The sequence below is a fragment of the Sturnus vulgaris genome, chromosome 2 (assembly GCF_052056855.1).
Source record: "Sturnus vulgaris isolate bStuVul1 chromosome 2, bStuVul1.hap1, whole genome shotgun sequence".
NCBI lineage: Eukaryota > Metazoa > Chordata > Aves > Passeriformes > Sturnidae > Sturnus > Sturnus vulgaris.
In genome coordinates, this window is record NC_142244.1 from 78,666,510 (window position 1) to 78,688,774 (window position 22,265).

A 22,265-nucleotide genomic window follows, 5' to 3' on the forward strand; every position below is an offset into this window, starting at 1 on the left:
GTCCAATCCTTAATGCAGCACTGCCAAGTCCACCACTACACCATGTCCTTAAGCATGGTAACTTCATCTAACCTTTATATGCATACCTAAGGACCCTATGGTTGAATACTTTGCTACAATCCACTAATTGCATTTACTTGATGCCCTCTGACTACAGCAAAGAAAACACCTAAAGCACATCAAGCCTAAATTTTGGTGACTGAATCTACAGTCAAATCCCATCCAAGAACTGCAGCATTCCAGCATTGGTTTTACCAACACTTAAGCAGAAGCCAAGTACACCTACTCAGCTCCAATTCCTAAATGCTACTCCTTGGGCCCCAATATACACTCCCAAGGATTATACTAGCCCACGGAACTGCCACAAAGCCACACTAATTTAATAACAGCAAAGGCACAAGTCCTCGATTTCAGTTTGAACCTTCACTGCATTAACTCAGGGCACTCTCAGTCAGGCTGTGCTGTCTGAAGTAAAGCCAGGTCAAGAAAATACAAAACCCCACTCTGTTCATACTTGCTTGGCATCATCCTTCCTCCTCCTTCTCCCCTACCCCTGACTGAAATTATTTCCTTGTTGACTCTGCCAAACAACTGCATGCACAATCAATCCCTAATCCAGTTCTGACATTTTCTTTATCCTTCAATGCTTTTTTATTCTTCAAACAGACTTTTTCAAACCAGACTGTCTGGACTGACTGACCTGCACCTCTGTTAAAAGAAAGACTGCACAGGTGGCTGGTTACACTGGGACACCAGAAGACAAGTTTCCCTGGGAAGATGACATTGCAATGAGAAGATCAGAGTGATAAACACTTTACCCAGGCCAGCTCCACCCAGAACCACAGTGCAGATTTTCTGCATTTTTCCCCTTTATTACAAAAAGCCACAGGAAACATCCAAAGAGAAACTAGCACCTAAACAATTCTACTTCATTTTACTCACTTAAAGCAGCTGAGTTGAGATAAGTAGTCTTGTCTTTAAACTACTTTTTAAATAAAATTTATGGGTTTTCTTTTGGAACAGGTTAAAAATAAGTATATATAGTTGTTTATACTATTGCTTGCATCAAACTGTCAGGAACACATTTGTCTTCAGCAAAAATGCAATGAAGATTTATGAGTACAGGAGAACACACGAGACATACAATATTTAAGCGACATCTCTGACAACGTCCTTTTCGAAAGCAACCAAGGACAGCAATCTTTGACAGTAATGACAGCTCTCAATCAGTGCTAATTCAGCTTTAGGAAAATGTGCATCTACGAGAAAATTTGGAATTTAAAGACCACAACAACCAATGCACTGAAAGGGAAAAAAGATACAGATGGAGAAGGAATCAAAATTATAATTTCAGATAAATTGAACATAGAAAGTAAGAACTAAATACTACCAGCTCTAAAAGCTTCAAAAAGAGCAATTTCATCTTATCTCCTGCAAGGCACTCCCTCCTCCTCTGAATCCTGCTATTTGCAATTAGTCAACAAGGGGTTACCTAGCTAAATCAATATGTCACTGCAAAAGGGCTGAACATATCTGCCAGATACATCACAGAAATGTATTCAAAATTTTCAACCACATCCCTAATGCTAGCACCTCCTATTTGTACTCGTCTCTACAAGACAGTCCTTCTGAATTGCTGTTTTTCCAAGTGAACAAGCATATACTGAGCTCCTCAGGGCAAATGTTTTCTGTGCCACCAACATGCTCATTCATTTGACTTGGCATGCATTTTGTCATTAAGTGAGAAGCCTTAATATTTGTTTGAGGTCACGGCGAACTGCGTGCAATTGTTCTTTAACAAGTGACCTTATAATAAAAAGGGTGTTTTCCTTAATACATTGGCACTGCCACCACTCTCATATTCAAACAGCATCCTATCATCAGTAATCTCTTACCTTACAAGAAGGGATAGAAATAGGTTCTCTTGGCACCCTGGGCCAGGAGACTTAACTGTTTCATGCAGAACTTGACTGTAACAGCAATTTTCAAAAATCACAGTCCATACATTGATATATGTTCCAGATATGATGCTTTAGAAGCAGACACATAACCGAGCCCTGGACTTGGTGATTCTGACAGACACTTGAAATACTCATCCCTTAAAACTCCACACTGCATTCCTACAATGTAATAGAGGTTATTTTCTTTCTAATAATAAACTATCTTCACTCATGTAAGAAGATTTTTGCCAGGGCTCTTTGGCCACAGTAGTAAGTTACTTCCAGCTAATACAGGTTTTCCATGGAAAAACAAGCTTTAATCAGAGCCAAAGCTACCACCTCTACTGAGGCATGCAGCTCCTGCTCATAACCACTGTATATGGAAACAAATACACAAAATGACAGTGCCAATAGCCATTCTTGTAAATGGCCGTGGACAATATATTTTTATATTTATAAGCAGCAAAATCTTGAGCAGAATCTTTGATTTTCTGAAGTGCTCCTTGTTTATTGTACCTTGTGCCCCCTAAGAACATCTGCACAGAACTGTGCTCCCAATGATTTGGGCAGCACACAACTTTGCAATGAGGATCTAAGTGAGAGGTCTTCTTCCTGAAGTTACAGGCAGTTAGTTATAACTTTATTGTGATCTCCCAGTACGAATGCTACAAAAAGTTAATATGTTTTTGCTGTTCAATAGTGCTGTTTGTCACTTCTCCTGTGAATAGGCCTTGGTATATTCTTATACTGTTCTTATAGTCTTATACTGTGCTTTTCCCCAGGTAGAGAAAGTCCCACACAAGAACTATTCACATAAACTACACTGGTCTTTGTACCATGAAAAATATATTTTATCTTCCTGTGGAACACCTCATGCTGAGCACAACTTTACATGGTAGCTTGAGGAAACAGTGTTAATCAGTGAGTGTAGAACATGCACACATACATTTGCTTTCTTGACAGCTCTTGCCAGAACCTGCCTGAAACACTACAGAAAAATGTCTGGCATCACCCAACACTCCCAGAGTCACTCCTCAGGTAGCAGAAAGCATCCCTTTTCCATAATATTAATTTAGAGGGGTTGTGCCTTCAATATTCACCACCATTGCCAAGTGTGGTCACTTTGCTGGCTGTCGCACTTGCTTCAACATTTCCAGACCAGTGCATTTTTGCATCTCCCCTATCAGTTTCTTGCTGTCAAATAACTGATATTTTAAAAGGAAAATAAAGAATGACTTGACAATTTCTGCTCCCCTTTTACCTCTTAGAAGTAATTTCCATAATGTTTCCCCAGCTATATTAACCCAAGAGAGCCCCAGTGAGCACAGAGCCTTATGAAATCAAAACATTTGATTCAACAATGGGTATTTTACTCCTTAGTACTGCTACGAGTGGTGTATTTCCCATTTTGTTCTTTATTCGTATATTTAGCACTTTACCAGCAGACAATGATTCACTGGTCTTTGTCTCAGTTTTATCCCACTTAAAAAACATTTTGAAAGCAGATTTTATTTCTGTGATAATTATCGAGAACATATACATAGAATGAGAATAAAAAAACCTCAAAAAATATGTTACTGTTCTCAGGCTATTAGGATGTAAGAGGCAGATCTTACCAGCCAATATAAAATTATGCAAAAAATGCATAGTAAAAGGACTGAGAGAAGTTAAGCTGGGAGAAGTTAGGCCTTCTGACATCCCCAATACAAAACTGTGAGTGCTGGGGTACTAAACGGGGAAAGGATCACAGAAAGTAGCTCATGCCCTCCACAAACAGCATCTCCTATTGCCACTGCTGGAGAAAAACCCCTGACCTAGACAGATCACTGATGGCATTAGTTCACGTTCTTATGGTCTAGTCCATTAATTAACTTGCTGAAACACTGTCCACTCTTCCTGTGAGGAATTCCTCTGAGCTACTGATAACGTTATCACCTTTTCACCCATGCTGTGCACATTTTTTTTTGCAGTTCTTTAAAATGATTAGCAAAACTGTGATCTGCCGGCCCACATGTCACAGTTTTGTGAACTTTGTCTTTGAGCTCTCAAGAATACCTCATTTACCTCATTTTCAACTGCATGACCTTTTCTGCTCAGCCAAGTCTAACTTTCACCAGGAGTCAACTTTAAAAGCTTTGTGCTACATTTAAACTGTGGGCTCTCCTGTTAAAGAGAGTATCAATTCCACAGTAATACAGCTTTTCAGCCTTACAGCAACTACAAGCTTTTAAGCATTTTATTGTTCTTGCTATTTAGAAATACACTATTCATGTATTTATTTTTAGGCGGAATGAAGAACTCATATTTCTGTAAACACCGCAAGAGCCTCTCTGCCCCAGTTAAATGAAAACTATGAAAAATAATAAGGACAACAGCATTAGGTATCCTAAGAAATAAAACCACCTCTGTATCCTTCAGGTCACACTCTTTCACAGTAGATATCCAAAAAATGCTTTCTAACCTGTCCCTGGCGTTTTTCCCTTTAACTTCCTCAGAGCTTTGCCACTTTGATAAGGCTGTAAAATACGACTTTTCTATCCAAAATAAACTCCTGACTCTTAATTTCTCAGTACTTCATGATGGCTAGTGACTCAGCTCCAAAAAGCTGAACAGTGGTCTGATGCTTTCAGCATATTTAAACTAACCAGCACCAGCCCCACTCCACCACCAGCAGGTTTCACCCAGTCCAGCTGTTCCATGCATGTCCACAACCCAGTGTGTAAAGAGAAAATTCCTCAGCCGAGAATAAACATCATTTACTGTCCTAAGTGGGTGCTCATTCTTTATGTGTTACAAATATGCAGCAAACCATCAGGAAGATTTTTTCAGAAGATTTATTTATCACAAACCATCAACAAAGGCACACTTACGAAAGTAAGTAACTGACAGTAAAGCTTGATCTGATCCCAAAATCCAGCCTATAAGTGAGGAAATTGAAAAATTATTTTTCTAAGTGCTATGTTGAGTTTGACAGAAGGGTAGGCAACTGAATCAAGTACCAAACCCAGCAGTTTTATAAGAAGATCTAAACCCTTCATTTTAGCATACAAGTGATGTCCGTAGCAAGAGAGCTCTGCTTATTTAAACATTAAACTGATTTCAAAAACCATTAAGAAAATGATTTAGGCATGTGATTGTGGAAGAAAATGAAATAGCTCAGCATCCTATTCTTCCACTGTTCAAGAACAGATATTATTAAGCTCTTGAAAAAGCCTTTCTAAAGACACAGACTTTTGTATTTCAGGAGTACAATCCAAATGAATCAACTTTTTTAAAAGAATACAAAAATGTCCTATAATGTAGATGTAATACAAAGATGCAACAAAAAGATTTATGACGTTCAGTTACCACCTGAACTCTCATCTTTTGTTGTACAGACCTGCCCACACTGCAGTCTCCTCTACCTTTTGATGAACAAACTCGTCTGGAATTTTCAAATCAGCTGCAGAGTTCACCAAGTAGCTACAGTATCAGCTTCAGCAAGAAAAAAGTTCTTAAATTGTGCAGATGCACGCACATCCGTGGCAGAATATTCCTGTGAGACAAAGTCTCTATTTCTGCTAAAGATAATTCCTCGTCTCACATGTTTGTTTTGGGCATAAATACGAATAATGATTTAACACACGCACATGCATACAGATGTGTCAGCTACATGGCTTAGTAATTCAAATTGCCTCCAAGTTTCTCCTTCCTTCTTGAATCAAAAGTGGAATCTCCAATCCTTTTGCCAAACAGTGAAATCCTAATTTGTTTGTAAGCAGACATTGTCCTATCTATAGTATATCAGTAGTTTAAGGCAATCTAGAAGATTTGTACTTATCACCATTTGCAACAGGATTGTTACACTCTGTGACTGACAGCAGAATCAAAGTATTTCTAGCACGGTAAAGTGTTAGAAATGTTAATGATTTTCAGAAATCTTAAAACTAATCACTAGTCTGACACAGATATGACAGTTGCAATAATGCTCAAAAAGTCAGGGCAATACCTATAAACATTAATAATAAAAATTCCCACTCTGGCACTGAGAACAGCAGTAGTATATACACAAAGACCAAAAAGAAAAGGAGAAAACTGCACAATATAAGTTGCGTACATAAATGCACTTACAGAATATTTCTCTGCTTTCTTTCACACAAAGAAAAGCAAATGAGAAAATACCTTCCAACAGATATAAACGGCCCCAAATGAACAGAATCTCTTTCTGGAACTTTTACAAATTACACCTTAACCAAAGTAAGGAAATGTCCAAACCACGGAGAACAGGGGGAATATCACTGGACTTTCATACAACTATCCTGCTTTCTATTATCTGAAAATATATGGAAAGCAATCTGATAAAAGAAAACAGAGAAGCCCTTTTGGAGATGAGATGATTGAAACCTGTAATTTTGTATTTACAGGTTCCAACCATCAAAATACTTCAAGAACAACTACCTCAATCTGCTCAAATGTTAGAGAAATTAGGATAAAAACTATACCTCAAAATGCTCATATGCTCTAGAAAAAGATAAAGAGAAGACAGAATTCCACTAACTGAAAACTAGCTTTATTTTTCAGAGCACTATATTCATACCACCTGTATTCCACATTTCAATGAGAAAATGAAAGGAGCCCAGTACAAAACTATGATCTACTTTTACCAAATAGATGGAGAAGTGAAAAACCTAAAAGAAATTAGTTAAGAAAAACAAGAAAACCTTCTTTCTCATGTTAGATAAAGGGTTGCATCTTCAAATTTTATTAATACCAAGTAAATAAACACCCTAAAGTATTAAAGCAGATACATGATGTTCCTACACAAATTAGCTTTGTTACATTAGTGATCTCTACGGCCTTAACACTGACGAAGAATTGCATGCATACCTATTCTTATAAAAATTCTACAAATGAACATAAATAGAAAAAAAATAAAAAAAAAAAAAAAAGAAAAGGGGGCGAGGCAAAGACTTAGGCTGGGGATACAAAGCCACTACAGTGAGAACAGACCTTAGCCTTTCCTGGAAAACCAAGGTCCATATATAAACAGGAATCCACCCAGTAGCAGTGATGCCAGACTTCACACAATTTGTCCTCTACACACACCACCAATCTGAGTAAACATGCAGTCTGTATGATGCAAGATACTGACCCTTCTGTTCAAAGGAATGCAATGACAGGTACAAAATAAAGAATAGCAATATTGGCATAGAATATCTCCCACTGCTGATCACCATCAGCAAGACTAATTGGCTACTGAGATTTAACGACCAAGACATTTAAGGACAGAGGAAGAAAAGGCCAATAAAAAAACTGCATTATTTAGACAAGTGTCTGTGCTTAACTCACAGCTTCTGCATGTTGGTCTTGGAGACACAAATGCAACCCAAGTTTCCTCTTCTTCCACTACCTCCTACCCCTTTTATTTATTTGCTTGGGGTTTTTTTAACAAGACAGGGGTTTAATTAAAAAAAACAACAAAACAGAAATCACAAGGGAATCCTGGATGACCACAGCAAAAATTAGGATCTTATTGCAATGATAATTTTAACCTTTTCTGAAATTAGAGCTCAAAGTTACCAATGAAAAAATACATAACCTTATTGTTTTTCTTTCGGTTTTAACTGGTCCTTCATATGAAATAGCCAGATGCCCTGTAATATGCATCTTGGGAAGGTACAGCAAGAAAAAGTCCTCTAAGGTTTCAGTTGTCAAGTGTTACCAGGCAACTGTTTTATGTTTCTTTAATTTATTTATTTTTCATTTAAACCTCAGCACAGCAAAACTACCATGACTGAACAGAAGGGAAGCTAACAAGTATTCAGGCCATAGGTTTGTCCAACAGAGTATGCTGACATTTAACACAGATCTCACTACTGGTTATTTTCTTACAACATGCTTATGATCATATTTTGAATACACACATGCAAACACATGGAAAGAATTATTCTTAAATGTATAAAAATACCTGTTAAAACTCACACATGCATAAACTAAACTCAGACTAAACTCAGCTAAACTGGGAAAAACAACACAACAAACTCCTCAGGAATCTCACCTCTCACAGAAAGCACAAAATAACAACGTCATTGTTAAACTAGAAGATCCTGGAATTCCTTCTACACACTTTCCCTGACATCCTCACACAATAAAATGCAGGGGTCAGTGGTACTGAAACAAGGAGCGGCAGTTCCACTCTTGTGCACATACGAAAGCAAGTGACCCAAGCTATTATTCCAGTCTGAGGCACTTTTTGTTCCTAATATCCAGATGCAGCAGCTTTTTTTTTTTCCCTTTCTCTTTTTTTTTTTAAGAAATGACTGCGGACACCTCCTTCACATTTTCCTTTTCTTCAGTATTTTCACTTCATAAAGCTGCAGTCAATGTGTTTTGTGTGTAGTGAGAAGGGAATGCCACATTCAGTGGTGGTCTCCGCCACAGCCTACATTGGTGGCTCAAGTAGTCTCAGGATTAGGTCTTTGTGTGTGATGAAAGGATATGAAAAGTCAGTTATTTAAACTCAGTCAAGCTGTTGATTTTGGGGAGAAAAAAGGTTTTGCAATTCAGTTTTCCTCAATAAATCACTGCCCTTTTTCAAGGGCAGCTGCAGATAGTTCACATGTTCACAGTGTCCTCCAGAAACAAAACAGATCATTATTTTTTTTACCCCTCCCCTCAACCTAACATAGGGTAAGAAATCAAAATGAAGGGGCCATCACATTAATTACTCAAATTCACTTGAAACTAAAGCAGAAAATCAACTCTGTTAACAAGTAATAAGATCACTGAAAAATTACAAGGGCAAGAAACTACAGAGAAAAGCATTCCTTTAAAATTTACCAGAATAATTTACAAAACCAAAAAAACTCTGAAATACATTTCACTGTCCTATGTACTCAATCAGTTTACCAACATAATTTCCAAGCAGTAGTTTATCAGTTTGGGTACTCATCTGGCAAAGCCTGAGATCAGAGTTTAAAGGTGTTAAGCTCCTGCAGATCTATCTTGAGTCAGAATATGATTCAACCTTTGATGAGCTCTCAAAAATATAGCATCCAAAATACTGGCCACTTAGAAATATCTGGGCTAATGTGCATAAACCACCATGAAATATATTGGATTCTTAATTCCTAATACCCCATCAAAATTTTATTCTATTTCTTGGCTGACGTTTTCCCCAATTAGTGCATTGTGTTTTATTAGTGCTGCACTGAGCTACACATTGCTCAGAGAAGCTGTGGATGCCTCATCCTTGGAAGTGTTCCAAGGCCAGGTTGGATGAGGCTTTGAACAACCTGGTCTAGTAAAAGGTGTCCCTGTCCCTGGCAGGGGGTTTGGAACTAGATGGTCTTGGAGGTCCTTTCCAACCCAAAGCATCCTGTCAGCCTACGATTTTAAACTACAGACCCTACACTGCCAGTGAAGTCCACATCAACAGAATCTTATCCTCCCACAGAGGTTAAGGCAGGACATTTACATCTAAATAAAATAGATGTTTAAATCCTCTTAGAAAGTTTTAAAGCACTGTAATGGCCTTCACAGGAGTTGTCCTTTACCTGAGAAGATTGTAACTTAGTTGGAGAGCAGCTGCCGAAACCCCATAATTCCAGTTAAGAAAAAGAAAGCTAGATATAGACAGAGGCTAAAGAGGCTAACAATAATTTAAAAAACGTAAGCTCACTAAAAAAAAGCCAAAACACCACCATTTTCACCAAACAAGTTCATTCAGCTTTTTGGCTATCTTAATCAACCTACAAACATTGTAAAATCAGGTAGTAATCAAACACATTTAATGCCACATTTGGTAGAAATAACAAGTGTCATAGTGAACATTTCTTTCTATTTCACTTTTTTAGAAGAACTGGTATGGAATCTTATAGTCAGTCAGAATACACTACAGAAGATAAGACCTAGGCTTAGACTGCAGATTTTAAAGTTTCGTTTGGTTTTTTGTTTTTTTTTACTTAAATGAGCTTCCAACTGGACTCTAAACATACCATTAAAGATATCTTAGCTGAAATGCCTAACGTTTAACCTTTGGTTTCTTCTCAATTGTTCTACTTCACATCTACCCACCGAGTTCTGTTCCAGCCATGCAAACACAGCCATAAACATGTTCTCATAAAAGAGACTTATTTTTAATTCATAAACCTTGTGGATACAGTAGTAATTTCCACAAAACACAGTCAGATGCACTAACATGAGATGTCTCATATGCTGTTAAAATTCATAAGAACAAAAAAAGTTATTGCCTTCTAGTGAGGACTGTTTCTCTTGCCTTCAGTCTCTCAAGACAGGTGTGTTATATTTTGGTGCACTTCAAACCAAAGAATGAAAAGATGGCAGGAAACTTGAAATGCAATGCGAGTTGCTAGTTTGGGAGATAATGCAAAGCAATGGTTTTGTAAAATCTAACCAGATTTTCAAAAGAATACACAAGGTTCACGATGCATTTTTGTGCTTGCCAAATACCTTTCATCTTTACTTTAACAAGGAAGTGTACAGAGACTATCCACTGTCTTGAAGAGTCTTTACTCTCCTTAACTCAGTGGAAGATGCAAAAAATCAAACTCTTTCTGTTCAAAGAATTAATTTTCATCCAGTATAGCTGCCTAGACTAATAATGCTCATTATGGCTGTAGTGCAGTGTATAAATCTTATTACATACTCCAAAAAGAATATTATCAATTTTTAGCATCGCTTAAAAATCTATATTTTGTGCAATTACAAAATTCTTGAAACTAATAGGTGGCACTTAATTATTTATTTATTGGTATTTAAATTGGCTCATACTGTAGTTTTTGAGTGTCCAATCACATTGTATTAATTTGTGCTGAAATTATACACTCGCCAATACAGTAAAAGGGTGGAATGCTTCACAATAATCCTAGCAAGAACTCTGAAAAACGACCACTTCTTCAATGCAAATCCGCTCAAGAAAAGCTTCTACACACAAAGTAAGATGAACCAGTTACTGCATTGTTTATTAAGTTTCACTTGATTCCTTCTGACAACCATTTAAACAATGAATGTTGGGAAATGTCTCTCAAAGAATCAACAATAATGGCTGGGATCAGAGCTTTTATAACCAGCTAATACTGTTTTTAGAAAGGAGAAAATATTTCTTCCTGAAGGGATTATAAGAAGTGTTACAAAAGACACCTGCAAACAAAACAAGTGACAAAAGATCTTTATCATAATTGATAACAGTTATCCTTTGTTAAAATCTCTGCTTCACCAGAAATAAATATATCTTTTCTCTTGAATTTCAAAAGCATCCACTAAGCACGAAGCCTGCCGATCAAGAAGAGTAAATTTTAGAAAACTTGCCAAGAAGAAAGTGTTTTTTTCTTATGGATAGCAGTGCATTATTAATCAACAGTAAGATCCTAAATTTTCTTTTCTGATGCCAAGTACAGCAGGCAAGCTTTGAAACACAGTGTCTTTTTAATAGTGTACTGGACTTGTAAAATCTACTTTGTTTTTTGGAAAGCAAAAACTTTTCACTTAAAAAGCAAACTCCAGAATTTGACAAATAATTCAATAGCCAATTTTTAAAAAAGCACATAAATTAATCAAGATGAAGGAAAATGTTTACCAAATGCGGTTTACAGTAGGAGTTTGAAAGAAGAAAACAATCACATCTAGAGAAGCAGCCTTCACTCTTTCATTCTAGAAAGCACACATTGCCTAAAGGATCTATACACTGGTTTTCCAGTGTGCTGGTAGAACGTTCAGTCCTCTGCACCATGTGCCATGCACACAGGGCAGACACTCTCCCAGCTTTCTTTTGAAGCAGATCAGTTTGTTCCATCAAAAGTAAGGCAGTGCAACTCTCAAGACAGTTTGCTTCAGGGTCTGCCCCCCAAAGGAAGTATGGACAAGATCACACCAATTGTGGCTCCCTCTGCTTTTGCAGACTTCTGCAACATTTTCCCAGCAAATTTTGCATCCTCAGACAACCCCACATGCCTTTAAACCACATGCCAGGGCGTGCAAAACACCCACTCAGTTTCTTGCTATAAAACCACCATGCAAGTGGTCTTGCAACACAACTCTCACATTATTATTGTAAATGCACAGAGCTGAAGAAAATGGTTAATCATTTTATCTCGGGGCCACAGGACCCAGAGGATGCTCTGGCCATGAGCAGTCCATAGTGTGAACACACACGGTGCAGTCTGCTGTAAAGGGGACACACTAAAGCACAAATAGACCCCTCTGGCCCAATGGACAAGCACTCTCTGCAGGACAGATGGGTTTCACACTGTGGATGCAAACCAGAAGCTAAGAGAAGAGGATAAGGACTGCAGGACAAACCGAACTTCCAGTCAAAAAGAAAGGCACATAAGCACAGTCTTAAGACTGCTGAAATAAAGTAAGATTAACTGTCTAATGAGACAGTTAATGAGACTGAAGAAGACTTGGAATCTCTACAAACAGCAAAAAAAAATGAATTGTTTTTATAGAAAAATCATATTGCACTCTCAAGAAGAATTTAAATTAAGTGGCCATGAATTAAAAATCCTAATATTCACTGTAAGCAACTCCCTAACTCACAAAAAACCCCAACTGCTGTAATTGATAGGTAACCACATTCCTTTCTTCCCCAAAGCGACACATTAAAATGGCACTGTAAAAATCTGAAAAGCAAAACATACACCTCAATTTCAGCCACTTCACTGAACTACAAAAACTACTTTATCTTAATAGGTGTTTTTACTCCTTGGAATAATTTTTTCCTATTTTCAAGAGTTCAGCAAGAGTAATATGACTGAACTGCTCAACCTGAAATGTCTTTGGTTTATTTTTAATTAAGACAAAACAGACTTTAGATCCTGAATAAGTTATCTTTAAGAGACGAAGCAAAGCTAGCAACAGCACCTTAAGAAACATTTCTGACCTCAGCATGACAGGTGTGATCCACTAAGTGGATCCAGATAATCCACTAAGTCTTTTTTATCTAGCCTCCACAATTCTGTGAATTCTGTGATTCATGTTATTTTCATACAGTACGATAATTCTTTTTCAGATTTATCCTCCTGCAATTTTTTACGAGAAAGATTAATAGCAACTGCAACAGAAAAATTACCTTGATATCATACATAATCCTTTATCATTTCATCATCATCAAAATCTCAATGCTTTGTCCATCTTTCTTTTCTGCAGCAACTTATTTCACTTGTTCCTATTAAGGCTATTATATTCACCCTATTACTACTAATCTTTTCTTTGTAAATAGCCACACCTATTTTAATCCAAAATGGTGTGGTAAGCATTTGATTCTTTGTGGAAGTAGACATGTAATTAGGTTAATCTGCGCTATCTTTTCATGTGAGCTGATTGTTTCTTTACTATGGACATATTTCTTATAACAGCAATAAGCTTGCCAGATTGCTTGGAGGCAAATCAGGAGCAATTTACCAAGCATGTAGCTACTATGAGCTCAAATCTTGACATAATAGCAAGCTGTGTAGAGCCACTCCTACCTGCCACTTATTACTCATGTTAGCTTTTTACTGACACGTTAAATTTCAACCACACCTTTCTTTCACAAACAAGTACTTTCATTCAACTCAGCTACATCTGTGACAAATAGCTGATCTTCAGCAAAGCACACAGGAATCTAAATGCAGAATGCAGTGCAGCAGTCTTTGACAGCAGCAACTGAATTACCTGCACAAAGTCCAAGAACGTCAGTGGAAGCAAGTCATCCAAGTGGCCAATGTCTTTGGAGAAACGATTTAAGATTCTTCCTATAGAAACAGGGTTGAGAAGAAAAACAAAAGGGAAGTAAATATAATTCCTGAAAAGATCCATGTCTTACCATTTCAAAAACAATTAAAAGGAAACAGCTGGATTCTAAAAATAAAAAGACAGTTTTGGAAACCCCCATGAAAGGAATCTTCTACAACCACTGCAATATATTTTGAAGAAGAAGAGCTTTTTTTACAAATGCCTTCTATCCAAATATATATAAACACCTTAACCTAAACAGCTAGAAAAAAAATTTAATGGGCTTTGAAGATAACATTTCAACAGAATTTAACAGGTGAAACATACATGCTTTATATGCTTAACATGTGCAGATAAAGGTTTACAGTTCAGACAACTTAATGCAAGTTACATCAAGCAACATCAGCCAGAATCTGCTCCTATCCTTGACTGAAACTCACTAGTGTATGCATGTCTCAGATAGATCATAGCTGATCTAACTGATCTTTTCTAGCAATTCTGTTCTCACCCCTCAACATTACACATGAATTCAAATTGTAGGTGTTTCTAAAATAAAATCTGAGACAGATTTGCATTCATGCAGCCTTACATTCACACTCATTCAAAACCTTGACAATACTGATCTTTATTAAAGCTAATAAAACGATTTTTAATCTGCTGTCAGTGAAGCATTTACATTTCTCTATTTTCCCAAGTTCTACTTGAGTGAAAAAAAAAATCAGTTATATCAGGACTTCTTTAATAATTAAAGTCACAGTGCTGCCACCCATAAGTGGATTAGTATCTTTCTCTATTAATCAGTATCTCTACTCACCAGGAAAGAAACTAAACCAGGGGTGGGAATCTGGCCTTTCTAAGGTGTGTGATGCCCATACATGCATTCACATTGCTTTGTTATCTGCATGTATCTTGATTCAATTATACTTTTAACTGGTACAAACATATTCACTGCACTGGCAACAAAAGACTTTTTTTTTTTCTTTTCAAAGGAGCTCATTAAACTGAAAGCAAGTTTAAAGTTTCCACAGAGTGCACTGGCGACGTAATTTAGAGATAAGAGATTCTGAAGTAACTTCTGTAGCAACCATCAAGCTGGTTTTCTGCTCACATCTCTTTTTCTTTTTTTTTAAGGGAATTTCTGTTCCACACCAAACAATACAGAAAATATCCTCTCCTCAGGTCTGGGATATGACTCCAAAGAGAGATGCTGATGGCAAAGGGCTTGTTCTGCAGTACCTCACTACCCAAGGCAGTTACTTCAGGCAGCCAACAGTAGTAGCAGTGTTTTTTTAGTAGCAGCCAACAGTGTTTTTAGACTTTGCACACAGAGAGGAAGGGTATACAGCAGCACAAGACTCAGAAAAATCTCCTTCATCTTTTTCTACTGGGAATAGAACATGGGGTTGTTCCCTTTTCTTTATATCAAGGTAGATACACCAGAAGGACGTCGAAGGCAATTTTTTAAAAAACCTTCTTTTTACCATGATTTTCTTAAATGGAGATTGGTCACAGAAGAGTGATCAAGCACACGCTGCATATACACTGTCACTAAGGCTTCTTAATATTCTTAAATATCACATTCTAGGTTATTTTCAAATGAACCAAGACTTCACTGGCAAAAAGAAAATCATTCGAAGAGGTTAAATGCTTCCTGCTGACAGAGCTTTCCTTAGCAGTGTGTCCAGCAAGGGCAGATAAGGGAAACCAGGTGGAATAACAGATTTGGCTCAGGGTACTAGAAATCTGTTCTCACCTTTGTCACTTGGCTTCTGAGTGACTTCACTTTATTTTACAGAGCAAGGAGCACAGCAAGGAGAGGTGACAGTGCTAAGCCCCTCCATGAAAAGCTGTGAGAGCCACCAACAACGAGCTGCACACAAGGACAATGGAAATTATTCCCATAGCGAGCAAACCCCACCTTAATTCAGCCTAAGAATCACCCTTTGCCTTTTAACCTCAAGTAAGTTTTATTTGTGGTAGTTTCAGACTTATATAAGAAGCCATTGCGCAAAGGCCACACCAAGTGACACTGCCAGGAGGCAGCAAGGTCACTCGGGCTGGCCACTGCTCCATGGCCACAGCAAGGTCACTCGGGCTGGCCACTGCTCCATGGCTACAGCAAGGTCACTCAGGCTGGCCACTGCTCCATGGCCACAGCAAGGTCACTCAGGCTGGCCACTGCTCCATGGCCACAGCAAGGTCACTCGGGCTGGCCACTGCTCCATGGCCACAGCAAGGACACTCAGGCTGGCCACTGTCCATGGCCACAGCAAGGACACTCAGGCTGGCCATTTTTCCATGGCCAGAGCAGGGTAAGCCCAATGCGGGCAGCTCCAGCAATCCAGCAATGCCCGCACATATAAGAGTGACTGTGACTCTCCTCCCCTTCCAGTGAAGTTCTCTGAGCAACGTGATCATGACAGAAAACTTAGCCCACCCAGGCCATCCCCAGAATCCCTGGTTTCACTCTATTCCATGTTACCACCAACAGCTCCAGTTCCCAGAGGTAATCACGCCGCTAATCAATTGCCAAAACTGCATATTTTCACAACTGCCTTATGAAATTGTCAAGTATAACAATGTTTCTACAGCCTCTATTTTGACAGTTCTGTGAGCTGCCACTAGGGAAGTGGAAATTAATCTGATGTTATCAATAAAACATGAAAACATCTTTTAATCTGCCTAATCCTCTTTAAAATGTAAATACAATAATTCTGTAAAATGACACTGACTAAAATTTGAGTGAGCAAAAGAAATGGTATATGAAAAAGACAAACCTTGAAAACTGGAACGTTTCAGAGTCCACCTAATACAATTAAACAGTAGCAGCATTAATCAGTTGCTTCCCAAATAAACATTAAAGTGAATATCTGATTGCAGAGCTTCATTGTTTTTGAATTTTCAAATTACTGAAAAATTAATCTATTTACTGTTTGCACATAGAAATTCTGGAAAATGACACCTGAAGTCATTAAGACAGGAAAACCTTTTGATTACTGCTAAGAGGTCTGTATCTCCCTCCTGTGCTGTTTATCTGGTGACCATTACTGCTGTTCTACAGCTAAAGGCAAGCAACAAACCCACAAGCCTTAGCCTCATTTTATCATTGCTGTTTTTCAATTCTATTACCTCAGAGACAGTAGAAGAGAAAATACAAGTCTGGAGATGCATTTCAGATTCTGTTCACATGGATGTAACTGAACTGGCATTTTATACAGCATGCCCTACACAGAAGGAAGCTACAATAACCCACTAAAGCAAGCAAGCTCCTTCACCATGTTGCACGGGCAGCAATGCACCTCCAAGCAGAAGTGTTATGCTTTGGAAATATCCACAAGATGCCCCACAGCCATTACAGTATTGCATTCAAAGCATTGCTTCATTTATAAGGATATCTACAAGTACAAGAGGTCTATTTCACAAGGTATGAAGAAACAACTGTTTCCACTTACTGGAAGCACAGTAAATCAGTGACTTGCTTATGCATTATTAAGCATGCAAGAGAAAACATTCCAGATTTAAAAGTTAAAGTACCTATTTGGAGTCAGGACTCAAAATGCTTACAGTTACGACTACAGCTTCTACAAATCTAACTTTTGAGAATGGTTCTTCAGACTATGGAAACTGTTGCACCTGCTATTCAAGGGCAGGAGCTGCACAACTTACCTGCCCCCTCACCCTGAAAATTACATTTTCTCTCCAAAATCTTTAAACCCTCTCCTAAACTTACAGACTATCAACATTAACTTGCCACCACAGTTCATATTTCCAAAAACCCCAAACTCCTTAAATAAGCATCTCTGAGATACATATACATGCCAAGAAACAATAGTTCTTAGATCAGTCCAGTATATCCAATTCACAAAAAAATCTTAAGCTCCCTTAATACCTACATCCTTTACTTATCCCAGCAAGGGGCTACAAAAGCAAAAAGAAAATACTACATCTAAAACTTCTAAGTCAAATTTCACCAAACCACTAACAAAAAGAGTCTTTTAAGAAATCAAGGATTAAGTATGCCAATGTTACAACAGCATGCAAACTGGTGAATAGTATCTGCAATTTCAATCACTCAGGCTTCCATGCAGTGTATAGTGTTAGCAGCAAGCTGCAGAAGGGGACGTGCACTCTTCAGCAGTCTTGTGTTTGTTTTTATATCAAATAACTTAATCAGAATACACACTGTTGTTAGATTTCTTCCGAAGTAATTAAATAACTATTCAATGCCAATTAATCACTGTTAAATAAGGGTCTGTCACTAAAGTGCTATGTACACATTACAGACTATTTAATGGTCAAATACTTGGCAGTATCAAAGTTAAACAATGATTCATTAAACCTCCTCCGCTACACAATAGTTAGGCTAAACTTGAAGTGAAAGAATCAAAACTCTTTTGTCCTCCGTGAAAAAGACATCAAACCTCAGTATGTGATATTCTTTTCTTCCTTGCTCTGTAAACTGCTTTAACTGCACAAATCGGAATGTGTTCAGGTGCTACAAACCCACTTTGCTTCTGCAGGTGCCTACTGATACTTTGGAATAGATGTTCAAACCAATCATACAAATATTGAAAACACTTGACTGTGCCACACCTCTTTAAAATGTTTATACATACTTTATCATGAAAGAAATATAATCCAAACTGAACCAACACTCAAGATGTAAACACCAGAAAAGGATTTTTTTTTAAACAAGTAATTAGGATCCTCCATTGGAATAGCCAAATGCCATCCACAGTATTCAATGTTGTGCAACCTAAATTCCAAAGACCCTAAGAGCAAGAGTACATTATTTCTAAATGTATTTGGCACTTCTAGTATACTTTGCTGGCCAGGTCATTCACTGAAATACTTCTGTGTAACAATAGAGTAGGCACATTGATTTTCTATACCTTGCAATGAGTTTTCAAAACCTTTATACCCATTTGCTCCATCACACATTGCAGAAATACTTTGTCACTATTTCTCTACTTCATTGATTCGCCTCTTTGGAAAAGAAAAAGGGTTTCAGAAAAGGGCCTTCTACAGATAGAAAGATTATGCCGCTTGTGTATGCACTCTTGAAATGTTTTTCCCCTCGGAGATCAGGCTAATCCTCAGTGCAGGCAATTTTAATTGCATCACACTTTTTATTTCAATATGCAAATGTTAGTAATAAATACTGCTTTGCATAGTAACCTTAACTCCTCCATAGCAATTGGCCTAAATATCCCTATCCATATACTGCATTTGCCTGGGGAGGGGGGGAAGTATTCAAAATCTCTTAAGCTACTCTGAAACAGTGAAGCCAGAATACCCTCACTGCCCAGGCTCCATGAAGAAGAAGTTACCTTCTCTTCTGCTCCTTGCTGCAAACTCACAGAAACCTGTCTAAAGGCAACCTGTAGTGCTAAAAATAGATTCAAGAAGGCACTTAGTCATTTACGTGTAACTAAACATAAACAACCCCAACTAGGATTGCACACTCGCTTGAAGGTATGTCATGCCAAGGAGATGCTCGCCTGGGCTAGGACAGACAACCTTTGGATGGATCCATGTCAGATAATCCCAAAGCACATACTGTGCAGCCTCTGACTTTGCTGAGTGAGCAGAAGCCCCTTGTGTCCCCCATCCCCCTTGACACTGTGACACCACGGCTGGGTGCCACCACTGCCTGCAACAGCCACAGCACAGCATTGGCTTCCTGACACCAAGGACAGGAATCGTGCACTCCAACAGCCCCAACTACAGCTTGGCACACCAAAGCCCTTTTAAATGGACACCTGGTAGCAAAATTATGCTCTCAAGTGTATGTGTGGCAATCAAGGCACACCCAAAAAGGAGGAAGAGAAGAAATAGCTGTACAGAACCAGGTACATTTAAATACCCATCCATTGAACACGATTCCCATCTGTCCATGGCACAAATTGGCAGCTCCCCACGTATCTTGCTGTTAAGCTGTGGCATTCGGTAACTGATAAGCCTTTACCCATGCTCAGTTCACACACACAGACACACACATCCCGGGAAAAAAAAGAAAAAAAAAAAAGAGTACTGCAACTACAAGCAGTCTGCTGTTTCATCAAAGCAATGACAAAGTGGATTGTCCATATCAAATGTTGGCAGGAAGCAGACATTACATCAACCTTGTAAAATACAACTATGAAATCAACAAAATAATTAAAGATGGATTACTGACTTTGAAAGGAATTGTAAGTTTGTGAAATATTTCTTCAGAAAGAAATCTGGAAATGCATCTCCTGCATAGCTGTCAATTACTGATCTACTCTGGCTTTTCTTCCATATTTCTACAAAGAAACGTCAAAAGGTCTGTTATCTTTTTTTAATATATGTTTAGCACCACATGTCCACACAAACTGCCATATACAGCATTGCTGTCTTCCCCACAGGCATCCTATAAATATAAATAAGAAATTCTACCCCATTTTTTTCTTTAGCAGTCTGAAACTGATAGGAATATTATCACTTTCTTAGACATTTGCAAATAGGCACAGTGGCGCTGGGCCGAAATATGCTGAGATCATAATATCCATTTATCTAAACTGCCAGCATGTAATGAATTCAGGTGGGAAGCCTTCTATCCAAATTAATTTACTACTTGAAAAGGACTTTTTACACAAATGCTGTCAAACAAGAAAACAGTTAGGAAATGAGAAGCAAAAGCGAACGCTGTGTTTGATCTTATTTTTAAGTGTAGGATTTAAAGGAAGAAGAATAACTGTGATAAAGATAAGAACTGAAAACAGGCTTCTTTGGAAATGAATTTTTATTTTTACTGCTGATGGGGACATCTACATTACCTAGTATGAATACACTGATCCTAACTGTACAGTTATTTATTAAGCTTTCTAGTCCATACATACCATTGATTGGAATTACCCTGCTGTGGCAAACCAAAATAAGTCAATGTTCTATACAATTTTTTATCTCTTTGGTAATGTATGTGGTACAGTTGATTTGTCCTTTTTTCTGGGTGTACTCAGAAGAGAAGGTGCATTAACATCTGTTATCACCAGCCAAAACCTCCTCACATAAGAGACAATGCAGAAATTGTATCTAAAGTCTGCATTAAAAACAGAAGCACACAAAGGAAAAACCTCTTGATTGTGTGGAGGAACTGGGGGAAGTGTAACTTTCATTTTTTCTGAAATTGCTTTTCTGGCAAATCTCAAAATACCTTCTGCATCCTAACTGCCTTTCCTATTGTATCTCATTATCCATTAACTAAGTTGGTCACAACTCCAGATGTAACAGCATTTACAAAACAGAATTTAACTTTGGTGCTGTATTATATTTGCTAACAAAGTGATCCCATTTTAAAAAGTATGCTAGGGCTGGAATCATACATTCATCAGCAATTTTCTAATTAGTGATCCCTGGAATCATACCCTGGAATAGATTGTGAAAGGAAGATTCAAAACTATTTAGAAGTACAAACTTTTATATATAAAAGTTATGCTACATATACAGAAATTTTATGCTAGAACCTGCGTACAAAACCACATCTCTGCTTCATAAATACAATGACAATGGAAGCAGACACCTGCAACGCCCCCCAATCCCTGTAGTAATATCAAACTTCTAATACATAATCATATGATGAAGATTGCCAGAACAAAGTTCTAACCATTCTAGAAGTTAAGCTCTGGATATTCTCTCTGTTTCATTTTAAACTCCTACATTGAAGCTATTTTAAGTTATCCTTAGTTTAATGAAAAAATTCTACATTTAAACATACTGAAATGAAAAAACTCACAACCTAAAATGATGCCACCAAATCATTAGCAACACGACTTTTAAGTCCCACCTTTAAGGGACACAGTCCAACTTAATAAAAAAAAATAAAGAAAAGAAAAGAAAGGTATTTCTGTAGAGGAGGGGGATACAGTGGAGAGTGGAGTTACCTTTTTCTGGAAGGGGAAAAAACTCAAAAATTGTAACCATTTGCAACTTCTTATCAAACTTCTTATCAACTGGCCTTCAAAAAATATCAAGTTACACACTACTGACAAAATTCTCCATTGATTTACACCACCTTCTTTTTCTTTGTCATATAAAAAGTTACCTACTTCAACTTCTCACCACAATGCAAAGCATCAAAACATAATCTATAAAATGTAGTCTTATACTGACTTTCTACTAGCACGATTATGAATTTAATTCTTCGCTAAAATATTTAACCATAAATGCACACACTTACTAAAGGGCACTTGGGTAGTCCAGTTCTTTCTGCTACAAATCCAACTGGAGCTGGAACTATGCCCCAGGTGCTGTTTTGCTGGAAGAGGGACTTACAAAAAATTAAACAGAATACTACAAATCAGGACTGAAATATCCGAAGAGTATTTTGTTACTGGAATACTTACATGAGAGGAGAAAAACAGCTGTTAGAGCTATTTTCATATTTGGCAGCTATATATATAAATATACATCAATGCAAGAATTAAAATAAAAATGGAAATGTATGTCACCTTCCTCGTAAGGTTATTCCAACAATAAAAAGGAATGCTATTCCTATGCTATTTATACTATTTAGACTTGATTCAGAATAGGCTCTAAATACTGCATTTCAGAAAATATTGAGGTGGATCTCACATAGCTCTTGCAAAT

The 22,265-nt window shown here is 37.6% G+C and overlaps 1 protein-coding gene across 2 annotated transcripts in view; it reads right to left on the reverse strand.

Annotated features, from left to right (window-relative positions):
• ABCC4 (ATP binding cassette subfamily C member 4 (PEL blood group)) overlaps positions 1-22,265 on the reverse strand; it is a 141,555-nt gene that overhangs the window by 51,220 nt on the left and 68,070 nt on the right. For both annotated transcript variants that reach the window (XM_014881347.2, XM_088159824.1), the window contains exon 20: positions 13,596-13,675. In XM_014881347.2, the coding sequence (XP_014736833.1) occupies positions 13,596-13,675 (80 nt within the window). The remainder of the gene's footprint in view (positions 1-13,595; positions 13,676-22,265) is intronic.